Source organism: Pan troglodytes, chromosome 13 (assembly GCF_028858775.2).
Source record: "Pan troglodytes isolate AG18354 chromosome 13, NHGRI_mPanTro3-v2.0_pri, whole genome shotgun sequence".
Classification (NCBI taxonomy): domain Eukaryota; kingdom Metazoa; phylum Chordata; class Mammalia; order Primates; family Hominidae; genus Pan; species Pan troglodytes.
The window spans coordinates 40,821,928-40,835,909 of NC_072411.2; the positions used below are offsets into that span (position 1 = coordinate 40,821,928).

Consider the following 13,982-nt stretch of genomic DNA (forward strand, 5'->3'; position numbering starts at 1 on the left):
CGATCTTGGCTCAACGCAACCTCTGCCTCTTGGATTCAAGCAATTCTCCTGCCTCAGCCTCCCAGGTAGCTGGGATTACAGGCATGCGCCACCACGCCTGGCTAATTTTGTATTTTTTAGTAGAGACGGGGTTTCTCCATGTTGGTCAAGCTGGTCTCGAACTCCCGACCTCAGGTGATCTCCCCACCTCGACCTCTCAAAGTGCTGGGACTACAGGGGTGAGCCACCGCGCCCGGCCCATGAGGTTAAATTCTAAATAGAACTCCAGATTAAAGAAATGCCCCAAGAATTCATTTGTTCTATTCAACTTGTTTGACTTTATGGCAAAGCTAAGATGAATGAATTAAGGTTTCTAGCTCAGTGGTCACTGAGCAGAGTGGGATGTTTCCTAGAAATGTCCCTCAAGTCCATCACTCTGGGTGTCAGTGATGAGTACCTAGAAAGACAGCACTCATCATCAAAGTGGATGATTCAAGTTTACAATCTGTGCAGTCTACAGTCTGTCTCTGAAACCTGTGGTGTGCTTTTGTTGCTTCACCTGTAAAATGGATGCAATAACTATCATTCTACTTACTTTTCAGAGCTGATGCACAGATTAACCATGAAAGAATTTTGCAAACCATGTAGTGCTTTACATCCTGTCACTTGTCTTAGCACAAAGGCTCCAAACATTAAAAATGGGATGGTGGTGACTTCAAGATCCAAATCCATGAATGTTGGAAGGCACTTGTTCAGCACAGATGTGTGTGGCCTTGCACATGTTGAGTGTGAGTTAACAGTAAAACATCCAAGTAAAACAGAACAGTAAATTATGGAGACACCGACTTGGAGCCTGAGCAACAGGGTAGGAACTGAGATACAAGCTGGAGAGTCAGCAACACAGGAGCAACAGGTAAATTCGAGACTACGGAACACACGCTTTTGAAAACTTCATCTTTTTTTCAATTTCCATAGCCATATTCCTCAAGCCAATCCCAATCGTCTCCTGTTTGAACTATCCAAGTGCAAAACTTCATTAATACATATTCCTGTTATCATTACTACAAAATGTTAAATGATGCTTTATGGTCCCTAGTCATTTATTGTATGCATTATCCATTGAAAAGATCATACAGATTTTCATACTAATCAACCACTTTCAGTAGTTGTCTACACACACAAATGAGGAATGGAATTTGGGAATAGAAATCACATGTGTTTTTAACAGCCATACTACATATGTGTTCTTTCCCTTTGAATAATATACATTATTTCTTAAATTACTGTTTTGGGTGAATAAATATACCTGCTATATAAGTTAAATTGATAAGATTTAAAAATTATCATCATATATGATAAAGCTTGAAAATCATAATCTTGCATATTCTTGCATGAAAAGACTTACACAATTTATGTAAATTTTGTTTTTAATGACCTTATAATCACTTTATGTGGCAAAAAAGCAGCAATATCTCAAAGTCAAGTTTCATTTGTAGAGACATTTACGTGTTTACAGTTGGATTGAATCCCAGGACTAGTTAGTCTTTCTGTTTCACTTGGATTTTCTCCTAAGGTTAGGACCATTGGCAATTTTCTCCATCTTTGGTAGGTCTCACATGCCAGTTTTTTTGTTTGTTTTATTTTTAAAATTTTGTAACATTTACATGTGAACTCCTGAAACCATTGCAGTTAGTTAAAAGTATTTCTGATTTAAATAGACTGTATTCTATTCAGGCACACAAAAGTCACTTGCTAGTTTTCTGGATGAAGAACAGTATTAATCTGTAATGTTGTTTATCTTAATAATTAGAATTTAACTGAGAGTCAATTTTCCATTTATTTAAATTGATGCAATGACTAGATGTTAGTTTACAATTTAAAATGGTATGGGGGAAGAAAATCTCTGAATGCACCATTTTAATTTAACTTTTTATTGATTTTGCTGATTATATGTTAAATAAGTGCTCATCAATTCTCTGCCTGGTTTTACTAAATTTTCCCTTTCCATAAGCACAGATCTAGTAATCCATCTTGTAGTGTTTTAAATCTACTTCTAAGTATATACATCACTTGTGATGTGGTTAACAGCATAAAATACATGTGAAATTTATATTTAAAACAATTACATTTATATGTAACATATATATACAGTAACTAAAGATGTAAATCATATGAAGAAAAATTCAGAACCCCTGTTACAATATATTAAAAAAGGAGAGATGTTAAAAACAAATTTTTATCTACTTTGTCATTAATGACTTCATTTTATAGATGAAAGTTCTCAGGCTGTTAAACGAACTGCCCAAGACAAATACACACTCACAGGTGCACACGTGCACACATACACACACACTCACACCCTTGGACCAACTCTATTTTGTTGACTGCTATGTTCTCACTGCTTGCTGTAGTCTCAGTGTAAAGTCTGGATCAAAACAGATAATGAACAAATATTTGTTGAATGTTCAACTGATTCAGAAATAGACTCCAAGTCTTTTGACATGAAATTCATTGTTCTTTCCAAAACATGAATGGAAACATTTAAAATATCCTTCTCTATCTTCTAGTCTTACTGGGAGAATAGAATGTGATAATTGTGTGAAAGAAACTTAAAATTATGTAAGTGCATGGAAATCTAAGTCAGCGTTATTATCATTATAGTTTACAAAATGTCTCATTTCTCTTACCATTTAAGAAAGGAAAAGTTAACTAGAATGGCAATTTAGTATACGTGCTACTGAAGTGAGCACAAGAATGGCAATTTTAGATACAACTATTTGATCTTTGTGAATGATCTGACTAGGAAAAAGAAAAATATTTCCTACAGCATTTGGGCTTAAATAATGGAAATTTCATTTTTAATGGTAATTCTATAAGGAAAGATAATTCCTTATTACCAATCTTACAGCATAATGAACCAAACACTTGTTTGAGAGTTTTAATCTAGATTTTCATAAGTTAAAAAATAACATAAAATAGAAGTTTTCAGTCAATCACATCTTAAAATTCTTTCTTTAATATGAAAATCTATACCACAACTTATACTGTAAATTGCTTTAGATTCCTTTTTTATTTAGCAGGATTTTGAAATAAAGAATAGAGTTGTCATCAATACCATTAATCAAATCACAGCTAATAAAAAATGCATTAGTAAATAAAGATTTATAAAAGGGCACCTGATTTTGGCATAATTAAAAATACTTATGACGAAATAGTGTTAGAAAATCTTACGGCAGTACAATATATATGTTAACTGGGAAAAGGTTATCTAAAATCATTTAAACATATCCCAACTTAAATTATAACCATTGTGGAAGTCAAAACCATAGGATTGTGCCTGCTAATTTAGTTACAAAGTCAATAATATAGAAATTAGTTTGTTAAATCACCATCCTGCATACTATAAGGATACCTAGAGAGTAACCTCATATGGGGAGCACTCAAAATCATTTGGACCAATTTTTTAAAGCCGTTTTGAAATAATTTACTTCCAAATCAAGATATTAAATGCCAGCTTCTAACCAGCAATAATGCTTATGGCTAAGATAGAAATGAGATTCGTTACAGAAACGCTGACACAGCCTTAACTGTAAGCACTTGAGTGTGCAGCTATAATTCTTTTTTCAAATCTTTCCCAGTAAAGCTTCAGGTAAAAGAGTCCACAGAATATGTAAATGGTAAGAGACAGTCTAGAGCTTTTACAAAATCACAAACCTGTGACACATTTATATTCATCTTTGATTGCTACCACTAAACGACTAAATCATTCAAGGTGTATTGATTAGCTCTTTAATAGATAAAAGGTGGGCAGCATCTTATATAAACCAACATTTCTTAATACATTTGATTGGCAAGAACTACACATTTTAAGCTGACAATGTAAACCTCTAAAATATTTTTCAAAAAAGCTTTCTGCCTTATTTAGCATTACAATTATTAATCAAAAACCATAAAAAAGAAAAAATTACAAAAAAATACAGAACAAAGATTAAGAAAGCTTTTCTTTTCCATTCGGAAACTAAGCAATAAAATAATTTCCCAAGCAGTCAGTTTTCTGTATGGAAGGCATTTAAAACTGGACCAGATAACATAATACCAGAATAAACCAAGGGAATACAACTTGTACTGGGAGGTGGGTGACTGGAACCAAGGATTTAATTGTCTAATCTTAATTTTCATTTTTTAAAGTGTGTAAAATAATGATGCTTATAATGAGGAGTTCATTTTAATGCACAGTCAACTCTAAGTCATAACAATGATATAGTGGTGTTTTTTTTTTTTCCTCCACATTGTCATATAGCCAACAGAGGACTATTCATCCGGCACTGGAAAATACTATGTTGATGTTTATTGATCAAGGCTGTATGAGGAAAGTTGTCATTTCTGAATGGAAGATAGTAAAGAGTTATCAATTCTTGTAAGTACAGAAGAAGAAATAAATAGAATCATCAGACTAAACAAATATTAAAATTATTAGTTTTAATGTAAGTACCCTTAATAAATTATGTGATACTAAAAAGATGAACCTAAAATGTTACCATCTTTCATCACAAGGATCTGATTTTATAGGATTCTAAAAATTTGCCAACTTACATTGCTTTTAACTAATATTTTATTTTGTAAACTCAGCATTGTATCACAGTAAAACAAGTTAAAATGTGTAAGAAACTGATTTTTTAAATCAGCCCTAAATTTTATCTTAAACATTAGCTAATCATTCATTTAAATTAAAATTTATCCTTTTTATAATCTTCTTTTTACCTAAAGGCAAAAAATCACACTTATTACCAGTTACAAATCATCATGCAAATCTGTAAACAGTTGACATCTGGTGAAGTCTTTACCTTGTATCATGATGAAGCAACACTCATTTTGATATAATATTCATTTCAAATGCTAATTTTTTTCTTCATTAGTGGCAGAAAAGATATAACATGCTCTTAATATTCTTTATAAGAGTATGTTGCTGAATAAGAATTTTTTTAAAAGGAATATGTTCAAGATGGATATTTAAATCTTGCAAATAGCAATCCCATTAATTAGCTATAGCAACCTGTCTGTTAAAAGCACTATACACAGGCCAGGAAAATTGGGCAAGGACAGGTAAGAGACATACATTCTTCCTAGGCTACCTGCAGTATTTATCAATTCCACTTACTGTTTTCTTAGAAGTTTTAAATATCACATAAACAGGTAAAAAAAATTATAGTTATTGTGACTGTATTATATATACGTGTATATTATATATGTTATATATAACCATAGCTAGTGACTTATTTGGGCTCAATTCCCTGTGACTGCTTTCAGAAACAAACAGGTAATTTTCATATCACTAAATGTTCAATATGCCCAAATGAATCTATTATTCTTTTAAAATATTTAATATTTTTTAAAAGTATGTTCTTCAGGCTGGCAGTGCAGATGGAAAAGTAAAATCCAATTTCGACAATAAGGTAACTTCACTCCTCCCTCACCAAAAAATTAAAACAAAACAAAACAAAAAAAGCCTTATGTCAGCAAAGGGCAGATTTTTTTAGTACATATGGTTCCTAGAAAAGTAAAAGACTAGTTTCATATCTAGAAAACATTTTATCCCCTTGCTGTTAGGATTTAACAAAGAAGTCCAATATCAGCTGAAAAAGGTAGAACAAAACTATGAGCCATCCAAATGAGCAAATCATGATCTGTCCTTTTTGACACCTACTGGAGTGGGGCATATGCTGGGATTGGGGAATATTTCAATTTAGATATGCTCAGCCACTCTGTTTTCCTTTCACATTCTAACCCCCTTGTGTTATAAGGCTGGCAACAGCTCTAAGAATGTGGAGAATGTAAACAGCCTTTTATTGTCCGAAGGGATGGCAGCGTAAGGAATGTGTGCTTATCAACAGGGCTGCAGCTCCCTACCTCACTTACCATGATAAAGTGCTCCAGGAGAAAAACATTACAACCCAAGCACAATCCCAAAATGGATTAGAATTTGACATAAGCTTTTTTAAAAGCAAATCAATCAGTTCATGCTGTAATATTAGAATCTAGCTCTTAAGGAGAGCATATAATCCCTTCAAGATGTATTTCCTATTCCTTACTGACTATGGTGGTGTGGAAAAAAAAATATCTAACATTTCCAATATAGTAGCTGGGAGGAGAACTTTTCCCCGACACGTGCCCAAATATATTTTCTCATCTTTAAGAGCCTATCACACTGCTTACGGAGCAGATACACAGTTCATATTTATTAAATGCAAAATTAATGAACTAAGATTCGTGAAGATATTCTGAAGACCCCACATAAACACCTGATTTCCCCAGGCTTTTCCTTACACACACCATACAAATGCTGCTTTGTTAGATCACCTTTTATTAGAATCCAGACTAAAAAATTTTAAAGCAAGGGATACTAAAGATTAATGTGGCATATATTTTGGATTCGTAATGCCTAAGATGTAAAATGTATTTTAACATGGAGTATTGTAGATAGCCAGTATGTGATGGCTCATTCAAGGATATTTGGGCATATCATTGCATTTTCTTCTTGATGCCATTGAAGAGTTTCTGAGTTAACGCTGTGCAGGTGAAGCTAATCTCCACCGTAACAAGCATGGACCACGGGCATCTCAGAGGTCTCTCCACCTTTTAGAGTTTCTTCCACCCTCAGAACTTGCAAAGTGCCTCTGCCTTAACAATATCATACATATCATAAACTTTCAAAGTTACTTGATTTTCCCCCTAATAGGAAAAGAAAGAGACAAAGAGAACGAGAGAGAGAGCGAGAGAGAGAGAAGAGACTGTCATCTTCTAAGTGCTTGGGCAAAGTCTTAAGTATGAGGACCAAAGAAACTATGGCATCAGGAGAAAGCCCTCTTAATAGCACCCTAACAAGGCAAGAGCTAAGTGACCAGAAGAAATCCATCACAGATGCTGACCCAGCCAAAGCACTCCCCTTCTGTAATTTTACTTTAAAAGTTCATTCTTGAAGGTCTTACTTTGGTTTTCCCTTAACTATAATTAGCCATGCATATAGAACATAGGCGTATATCAGGAGGAGGAGAGCGTGGCGCCTCGCGGGAAGAGAGAAGAGAGTGACAACGCGAACCCCAAACCACATTTTAATACGTTTCTTATTCCTCAGTGCCTCCGAGCCACCCAGACCAGGCGGGAGAGGTCTCCCTGAAAAGACAGCTTCGAGATGCCCGAGAGGGGGCTCCTGCGCGGAGCTGGGCATGAAAGTTATATCTTGTGTCCCCAGCTGGCAGAAAGCCCCATCCCAGTCCCTAGCGCCAGACGGAAAACGAAGAGAAATCCAAGCTGTCCCCCAAATCCGTATTTTGCCTAAGTTTTCCCCCAGCAAGGCGCCACTACCTGGCTCTGAGAACGAGGATGCATGCACTATGCTATGCTTTGGGAGAAGTGTCTGTGTGCATCTGGGCAAAACACCACGTGAAAAATAAACACCACCAAGCCTCTCAAACTGTGAACTGGAGGAAGGTCTTTCTGCCCCTTCTCATCCTATCAATTTACTTTCCATCCTCTCCTTGACCGCTTATCAATAAACCGCTTCCTTCTCCCGGACCTACTTCCCGGCCACCTTCTGCCTACTTTACCCCAGCGCTCAAGTCCCAACCCGTGCTAAGCCCCTCAGTCGCCTGTAGATCCCGTCTATTCCGTTCTTCAATTCTTCCCTTTCGACCTCTAAGGCAACCCAAAACTCCTTGACCTCCGCGCGCCCCCAACCCCACTTCCCAAGCAGGCCCAGGCTGGGCTCCAAGTCAGCCGCCTGCGCGGTTTTCCCGCCGAAACGCGTCCCCGGCGTGTGGGGCGGCGCGCGGGCCGGGCACTCACCAGCTGCAGCAAGCCAGGGACCACCACGAGGGGCAGCGGCCGCAGGCGCATGGTGCCGGCTGGCGCGGCTTTTCACGAGCTGCGCGCCCTCGCCTGCCTCTCGCGCATCTCCACTTCGCGGGGCAGGACTGAGGACGCCAGGGACACAGCGCGGCGCTTCCCTCCCGGAATCCGAGCGCTGCGCCGTGCCGCGCAGCTCTGGCCGGGTGGGCGGGCAGGGAAGGGGGAGGGTGGGCGGACCGGAGGTGCCTCTCCCGGCCCCCCGCGCGCCCCTCCTCGGAGGGGGCCGGCAAAGAGCGTGCGGGGCAGCTCGAGCTCCGGCACGCGGCGGGGGGCTTCAGTCGCGCCTTGGACTCTCCCGCTTGGCCGGGCTCGGGGTGAGCGCGGGGGGCGCCTGCGGGAGGGAGGCGGCGGCTCGGGCGCTTGGGTGATGGGTTCAGTGCGAGGCTGCTCTCCAGATCCGATCCCGCCGGACGGATGCCTGGCCGAGCTGAGCACGCCTGGCCAGCCGGTGCCCCAGAGCCCCGAGAGGCCGGGTGCCTCCTCCCACCCCCGCCCAGCAGAAGGCCGGTCCGAGAGGCTCCACTGTGCCAAGCGCCCTGCCCACTGACTGGCTCTCGCTTTGGCTGGGGAGATTGGGGATGAGGGGAAGAAAAGGTTCTCCCTGGGTGGCTGCAAGAAAGAGTGCGCCCGCCTGGAGAGCGCCCAGAGAGTTTAGGAGGGGAAGGCGATTGCAGAGTCCTGGGGCGGGGCGTGGGGGCTGCGAACGGAAAAGGCTGGGGCGGGGAGGTGAGGCTGCAGCCCAGGACGCCCTGGGAGAGTGCCCTACTCTGCGGCAGCGCCAAGCTCGCAGAGCCGCGGGTAAGGGGTACAAAGTGCGCCTGGTGCGGCTGGAAGGATTTCTGGGGTTGGGGAGTAATGGGGACCTCGAGGGACCAGGAGCAGAACTGTGAGAAACGGAGCTAGGTGATGTCTGGTTTACTCCGGTTTGGGGATGGTATAGACAGCTAGGTGTCCTGAAGACAGACAAAGTTGCTCCCAGACCTTCTGCCCGGGCTTTGGAGAAGCAGAATAATGGCAGGATACCCCACCACAGCCTCCGACTTCAGAAATATTGGAGAGGGGTATCTTTGAGGCCGGGCGAAGGTGCAAACCTGATGCCTGTGAGCCTCGACCTCCGTGTTAACAACTCACCATTGGAGAGATCCTTAACCTTTTACTATCTTTGTGCTGGACACTCGAGTGGAAAAATCAAAGGCAATGGGGCTCACAGACCTGCACTGTTTTTACGGTAGAACAGAGTTTGGGCGTCATTCGTCACTCCTTTATTGAACAGGTGGGAAACCTAAGGTCCGGAGAGATACATTCACTTCTCCAAGGATGAGACTTTAGGCAGTTGCTCCGACAGAATACCCAAGGCGGGAATGTTTCTTACATCTAGAAACGCAAAGCTCTTAGAGAAGAAAACCATGTTGAAGCAAGGGAGTAGAATTGCAATTGATTTCTAGGCTTTAAAAAATAAACCCAACAAAAAGCACAGATTAAGTTGTAATTTTTGGACAAAAAAAAAAAAAAAGTTTCCTTCTCCTCTGCTTACCACCCCCACCCCAAAATAGAAATGAAGGAGGGTTGTTAAATCTTAGCGGTTGAAGCAGAGCAGCCTTGGTCCTAGGTTTCAAAGGCAGGAGGATTGCTTTGACTAGGGCAAAATCCTAGTATTCCTTTCACTGAGTGTGCCAAGATTGTGCAGATGGGGAGGGAGGTTATTCCAGAGTGTTCTGGGATCCCAGTGTGAATTTGAGAGTGTGTTGTCCTTGAGCCTGCAGGTAGGGTATCTTTCCAGTACAACTCCATTTCCTGTAGGGAGGGAGAGTGGCAAGCAAGGGGCATGCATCCTCCCTAAACCCTTGCTAAGCCTGACTGGGGGTTCCATGGTAAAGGATGCACCAGCTGCATCCCATTTCTGCTTGATCTCAGACTCTCCTTTTGCCTTGCAACAGACTCAAAAACAAAACCACTATTTGCATATCCAAATCTATATCTCACACATTCCACTCCTCATCCCTACAAAAATTCCCTCTTTACCAAGGCTTAGAGCCCTGTTCTACCAGTTCTAGTAAATTATTCTGTCCCAAAAGCACAAATAAGAGGATTTCAAAAACTGGAAGGATCTCTATTGGTTGATCTTGCCCAACTTTGCGTCCCTGGATAGGGCTGCATCTTATTTACAGACAACCTTTTTGAAACAAAACGGACATAATAGGAAGGGTTTTGCAGAAACAGAGGAACCCCTTTCTGAAGAGGTACAGCTGGAAGAGGAGAGAGGCTAACCGCTTTGCAAGAGGCACTACCTCATTTAGACTTGGTGTCTCTGCCTGAGCTGAGCTGACTCATCTATAGAGCCAGAAGGTGAGGTCCTGTCTCCATTTGGTACTTTGGTAGTTTGCCATTCAGCTATCACAGGCTTTGTAAATGAGGAGGGCATGATTTAACACATTATTGAAATAAATAACAAAGTTGTTTAATTACTGGAATAGTTCACTTTTTTCCTTCAATTTGTTCATATTTCTTAGATCATTTTTGTTCTTTTGAGAAACTACATAAAGTTTAAAAGTGGAAGTTAAACTCAGACATGTGCCCTAGTAACACTAAGTATTCTTACAGAGAAACATGCTGAGGGATGTTGAATTCCAAGTTAAAAGCTAAAAAACACTAGCGAACTTTCGTGCCCCAGTGATCAGGCCAGGTAAAAGAGAAGCCTAACAGCCCCACTAACCTAAGTCTGGCATTACTGTGTTTATTTATAAAATAACTACTGATCTTTCTGGATTCCTCCCAAATTTTGCTGTGCAGACTACAGTAAAGAGAAAGAAAGAATGGAAAGAAGAAAGGGAGAGAGGGAGAAGAAAAGGATGAAGAGAGGCAGAAAAATAGAAGTATTTAAGACATTGTCCTCCAGCAGCATGCAGTCTGAGAAATATGCAATAAACAAAACACAGCAGACAATACAGCAAAATATAAGTGCTGTTTAGTACAGCTGGAGAAAGGAAAGATCATTGTAGGCCAGCACGAATGCTTCTTGGAAGAGGCGAAACGTGAGTTTACTCGGTTTCCAAGAATGGCCAAGATTAGTTTACATGGGAAAAAATGGAGGAGATCATTCTGTATGGGAGAAACAGAATGAGCAAAGGCAGAGTGGAGGGTTTTTATAGGGCATAATTGAGGGATGAACAAAAAGCAGCCCAGACTGTGACTGGAGAAAATATGTTGAGGAAAAGTGAGAAGAAAGTTAGGTTATGGGCTGCGCTGTAGAGATCTGGGAATGCCAAGCTAAACAGTTTAGACGTAATCTGCAGGAAATCATGGAGTCATAAACCTTTTTTGGAGTAGACAAGTCATGCATGAAGAGGCATGAAGATATAGAGGTGGAATGAGGAGATGGTCATGGTAGTTGGAAAGAAAGGAATAGAGGAATAGGGAGATGTGGGTACAAGGGCAACAGTGAAGAGTGAACTGTGAACAGGAACTGAACTTGGGGTTTGAATATTTTTAAACTTTTCTAGCATAGTAGAGGAGTGTTTTTTTTTTTTTTTATCACCGCTTTTTCTCTTTTCCAGTCTATTTAACAACTAGAGAATCAGATCAGTGCTTTCTCATTTTGAAAGGTAGTCTTCACAGTGTGAGGGGAAAAAGAATGGTTTTTTTTTTCTCATACAAACCCGTAGTAGAAAGTGGGAGCTACCAAATTTTACTGCCACGTGATCCAATTGTAGTCTTTTAAAAGCAAAGAACATATCTAGGTTTATGTTCAATGCTTTGAGATCAAATTTGTCAACTTATGGCTCATCCAGACCATTAGTTTTTTCCAGTGCTTTCCCTCTGTACTTAACTTTCTCATCCTGTACTGTTCATTAGTATCATTACCAGAAAGTGGAGAAGGAAATAGTATGCATTTCAGAGTTTCAAGTGAATATTAGATAGTGTTCAACTTTCTCACTTTACAGTTAAGAAAACAGGCCTGAAAAGTTCTGTGACTTGCATCAAGTCACCTAGAGATGCTTGGGCGGATCCGTAAATTGATTCAAAGGCCTGAGATTCTCAGTGCACTGCCTGTTCCAGTTCATTACTCTGCCTCAGGTATTTTCCAATTGGCCAGCAGTTATAAAAGTTTTGATGTAGTCAACAAATGAACCTCTAGCTAATAATAAATGTGACAATGATCTATGAATGCTAAAAGCCTCAGGGTCTACCTTATAATCAGGAAAACAGGTTTGACTATAAGGAGCCTGAAGCATTGATCTGGCAGTAATTTTAAAAGGGTATGAGGGAAAGGGAATGATATGGCGTGAGGCTACTGTGCAGCCCTCAGACTCAGGATTCCAGAACATGGTAGCATTTACCCCAAGGATAGGGGAAATTCTCAGGAAGGCTTCCAGCTTCTCAGACCTCTGCAATAGGAAGCTGGTGGGGTTTTTGGTAACAATTCTTAACAACTGTTATAAAATCCCTTTGAGTGGCCACTCTTTCTTTAGTGATTGAGTCACTTATTTAATGAAATGTGATGCTGTATTGTATTGAATCTCAACACCGATTGCATAATAGAATCACACGGAACTTCAAACATCACTGAGGGTGGGCTTGAACATTGATATTTTTCACCCAGGATATTTCAACATACAGCCATGGTTGGGCCCTACTACTCTACCAGGAACTTGTGTTTCTTTTCTCCACCCTCCCTCTATCCTTCCCTTCCTTCCTGCCTTTCTTCCATCCTCTACAGAATTATAGCCCTAATCGTTGGAATACACTGAGGCTTTAACCAACTATCATTAGGACCTATTTACTTTCTTGATTCTGTAGGACCTTCTCAGGCAACAACTGGACATTTTCTTTGTACATATTTAGCACGATTGGAGGATTTATGAAGTTTTATTGCATAAATTTATCATTTGTTCCAGGTTTAAACACAATTAACTGATCTGTAGTTAAAGTGCTTTTCTCCCAACCTTTGGTGGCTGCAACACTACCTCTTCATTATCTCTTCACTTGGATGCTGGAAGGGGGTAACAGGAGTGTGTTGGTAGTTGATGCAACTATCAGTAGTCAAGAGGAGAGGCTAGAGGGGAAGGGAGACAGGCAGGATCCCAGCAGGCCCTGTGATGAAAGGGCACCTGGGTCAAGAGAACATCACTCAAGACTGACAAGGCAGCAAAGAGCTTCTTCCTGGGTGCCAATATTGCATCTCTACCAAATCAGAATGATTTGGTAAATGACTGATAAACCTGTCATTATCTTTCCATGGGTAGATAGAAATAAACCTGTCATTATCGTTCCATGTGTGTTCCCATGCATAGTCCACAGATGCATGATTATTTAACTGAATAATCACCTTGTCTACTTGTACATCAAATATGACAGCTTTCATTACAAAGGAATTATTTAACCTGCCTCAAATGTTGCTTCATATATGGAGTGAAAGCAGGGGAACAGAACCATGGAAGGTTAGAATTGGAACATCTTGTTTAACCTCCTCAGTTTGTAGATGAAGAAACTGAGGCCCAGAGAGAGAAAGTGATATCCCCAAAGTCACACAGCCAGATTGTGGCAGATCAAGATTAGGCCCCAGGATTAGTGCCTGTTTGGACTATGGTAAGCTTACTCTGTGAGGTAGCCCGGAGCTCTGAGGTGCCTATTTCCTGTACCAAGATGATTATGAAAGAACAATGAGGGGGAAACACATTTACAAAATATCTTAGTTAACCAAATGCAAATTTCCCAATTTGAGAATACTTAGAGTTCCTAAGAGGGGGAAGACAGAGACCTGGGATGAAAAGAGATTGGAGTAAATGCCATTGCCCCCACAACTTCTCATCATGAATGAATAAAGCACTATTGGTTGCAAGTGCCCAAACACAGCTCAAACAAGTCAAGCAACTACAACAGAGGAAATTTAATAGCCTATGTGAATAGGAAGTTCAGTGGCTGAAGGTAGTTTTAGGCAATTTAAACCAAATTTTAAAATTCTTGAGCAGGATACTGGGCCAGCCATTCTGAGTTTGTGTGTAATTCCCTTAAAGTGGGCTGGGTGTGGCAGTTGGAGAAGGCTTGATGTTAGACCCTGGAGAGCAGAGAACAAAAACCTAACTCCTAGAAACTAATTT

General features: G+C 40.4%; 1 protein-coding gene across 1 annotated transcript in view; it reads right to left on the reverse strand.

Moving 5' to 3' along the window:
- NXPH2 (neurexophilin 2) overlaps positions 1-8,323 on the reverse strand; it is a 113,476-nt gene extending 105,153 nt beyond the window's left edge. The window contains exon 1 of the mRNA XM_001156594.7: positions 7,822-8,323. Coding sequence (XP_001156594.1) covers positions 7,822-7,872 — 51 coding nt within the window. The 5' untranslated portion in view covers positions 7,873-8,323. The remainder of the gene's footprint in view (positions 1-7,821) is intronic.
- Between the last annotated feature and the right edge of the window lie 5,659 nt (positions 8,324-13,982).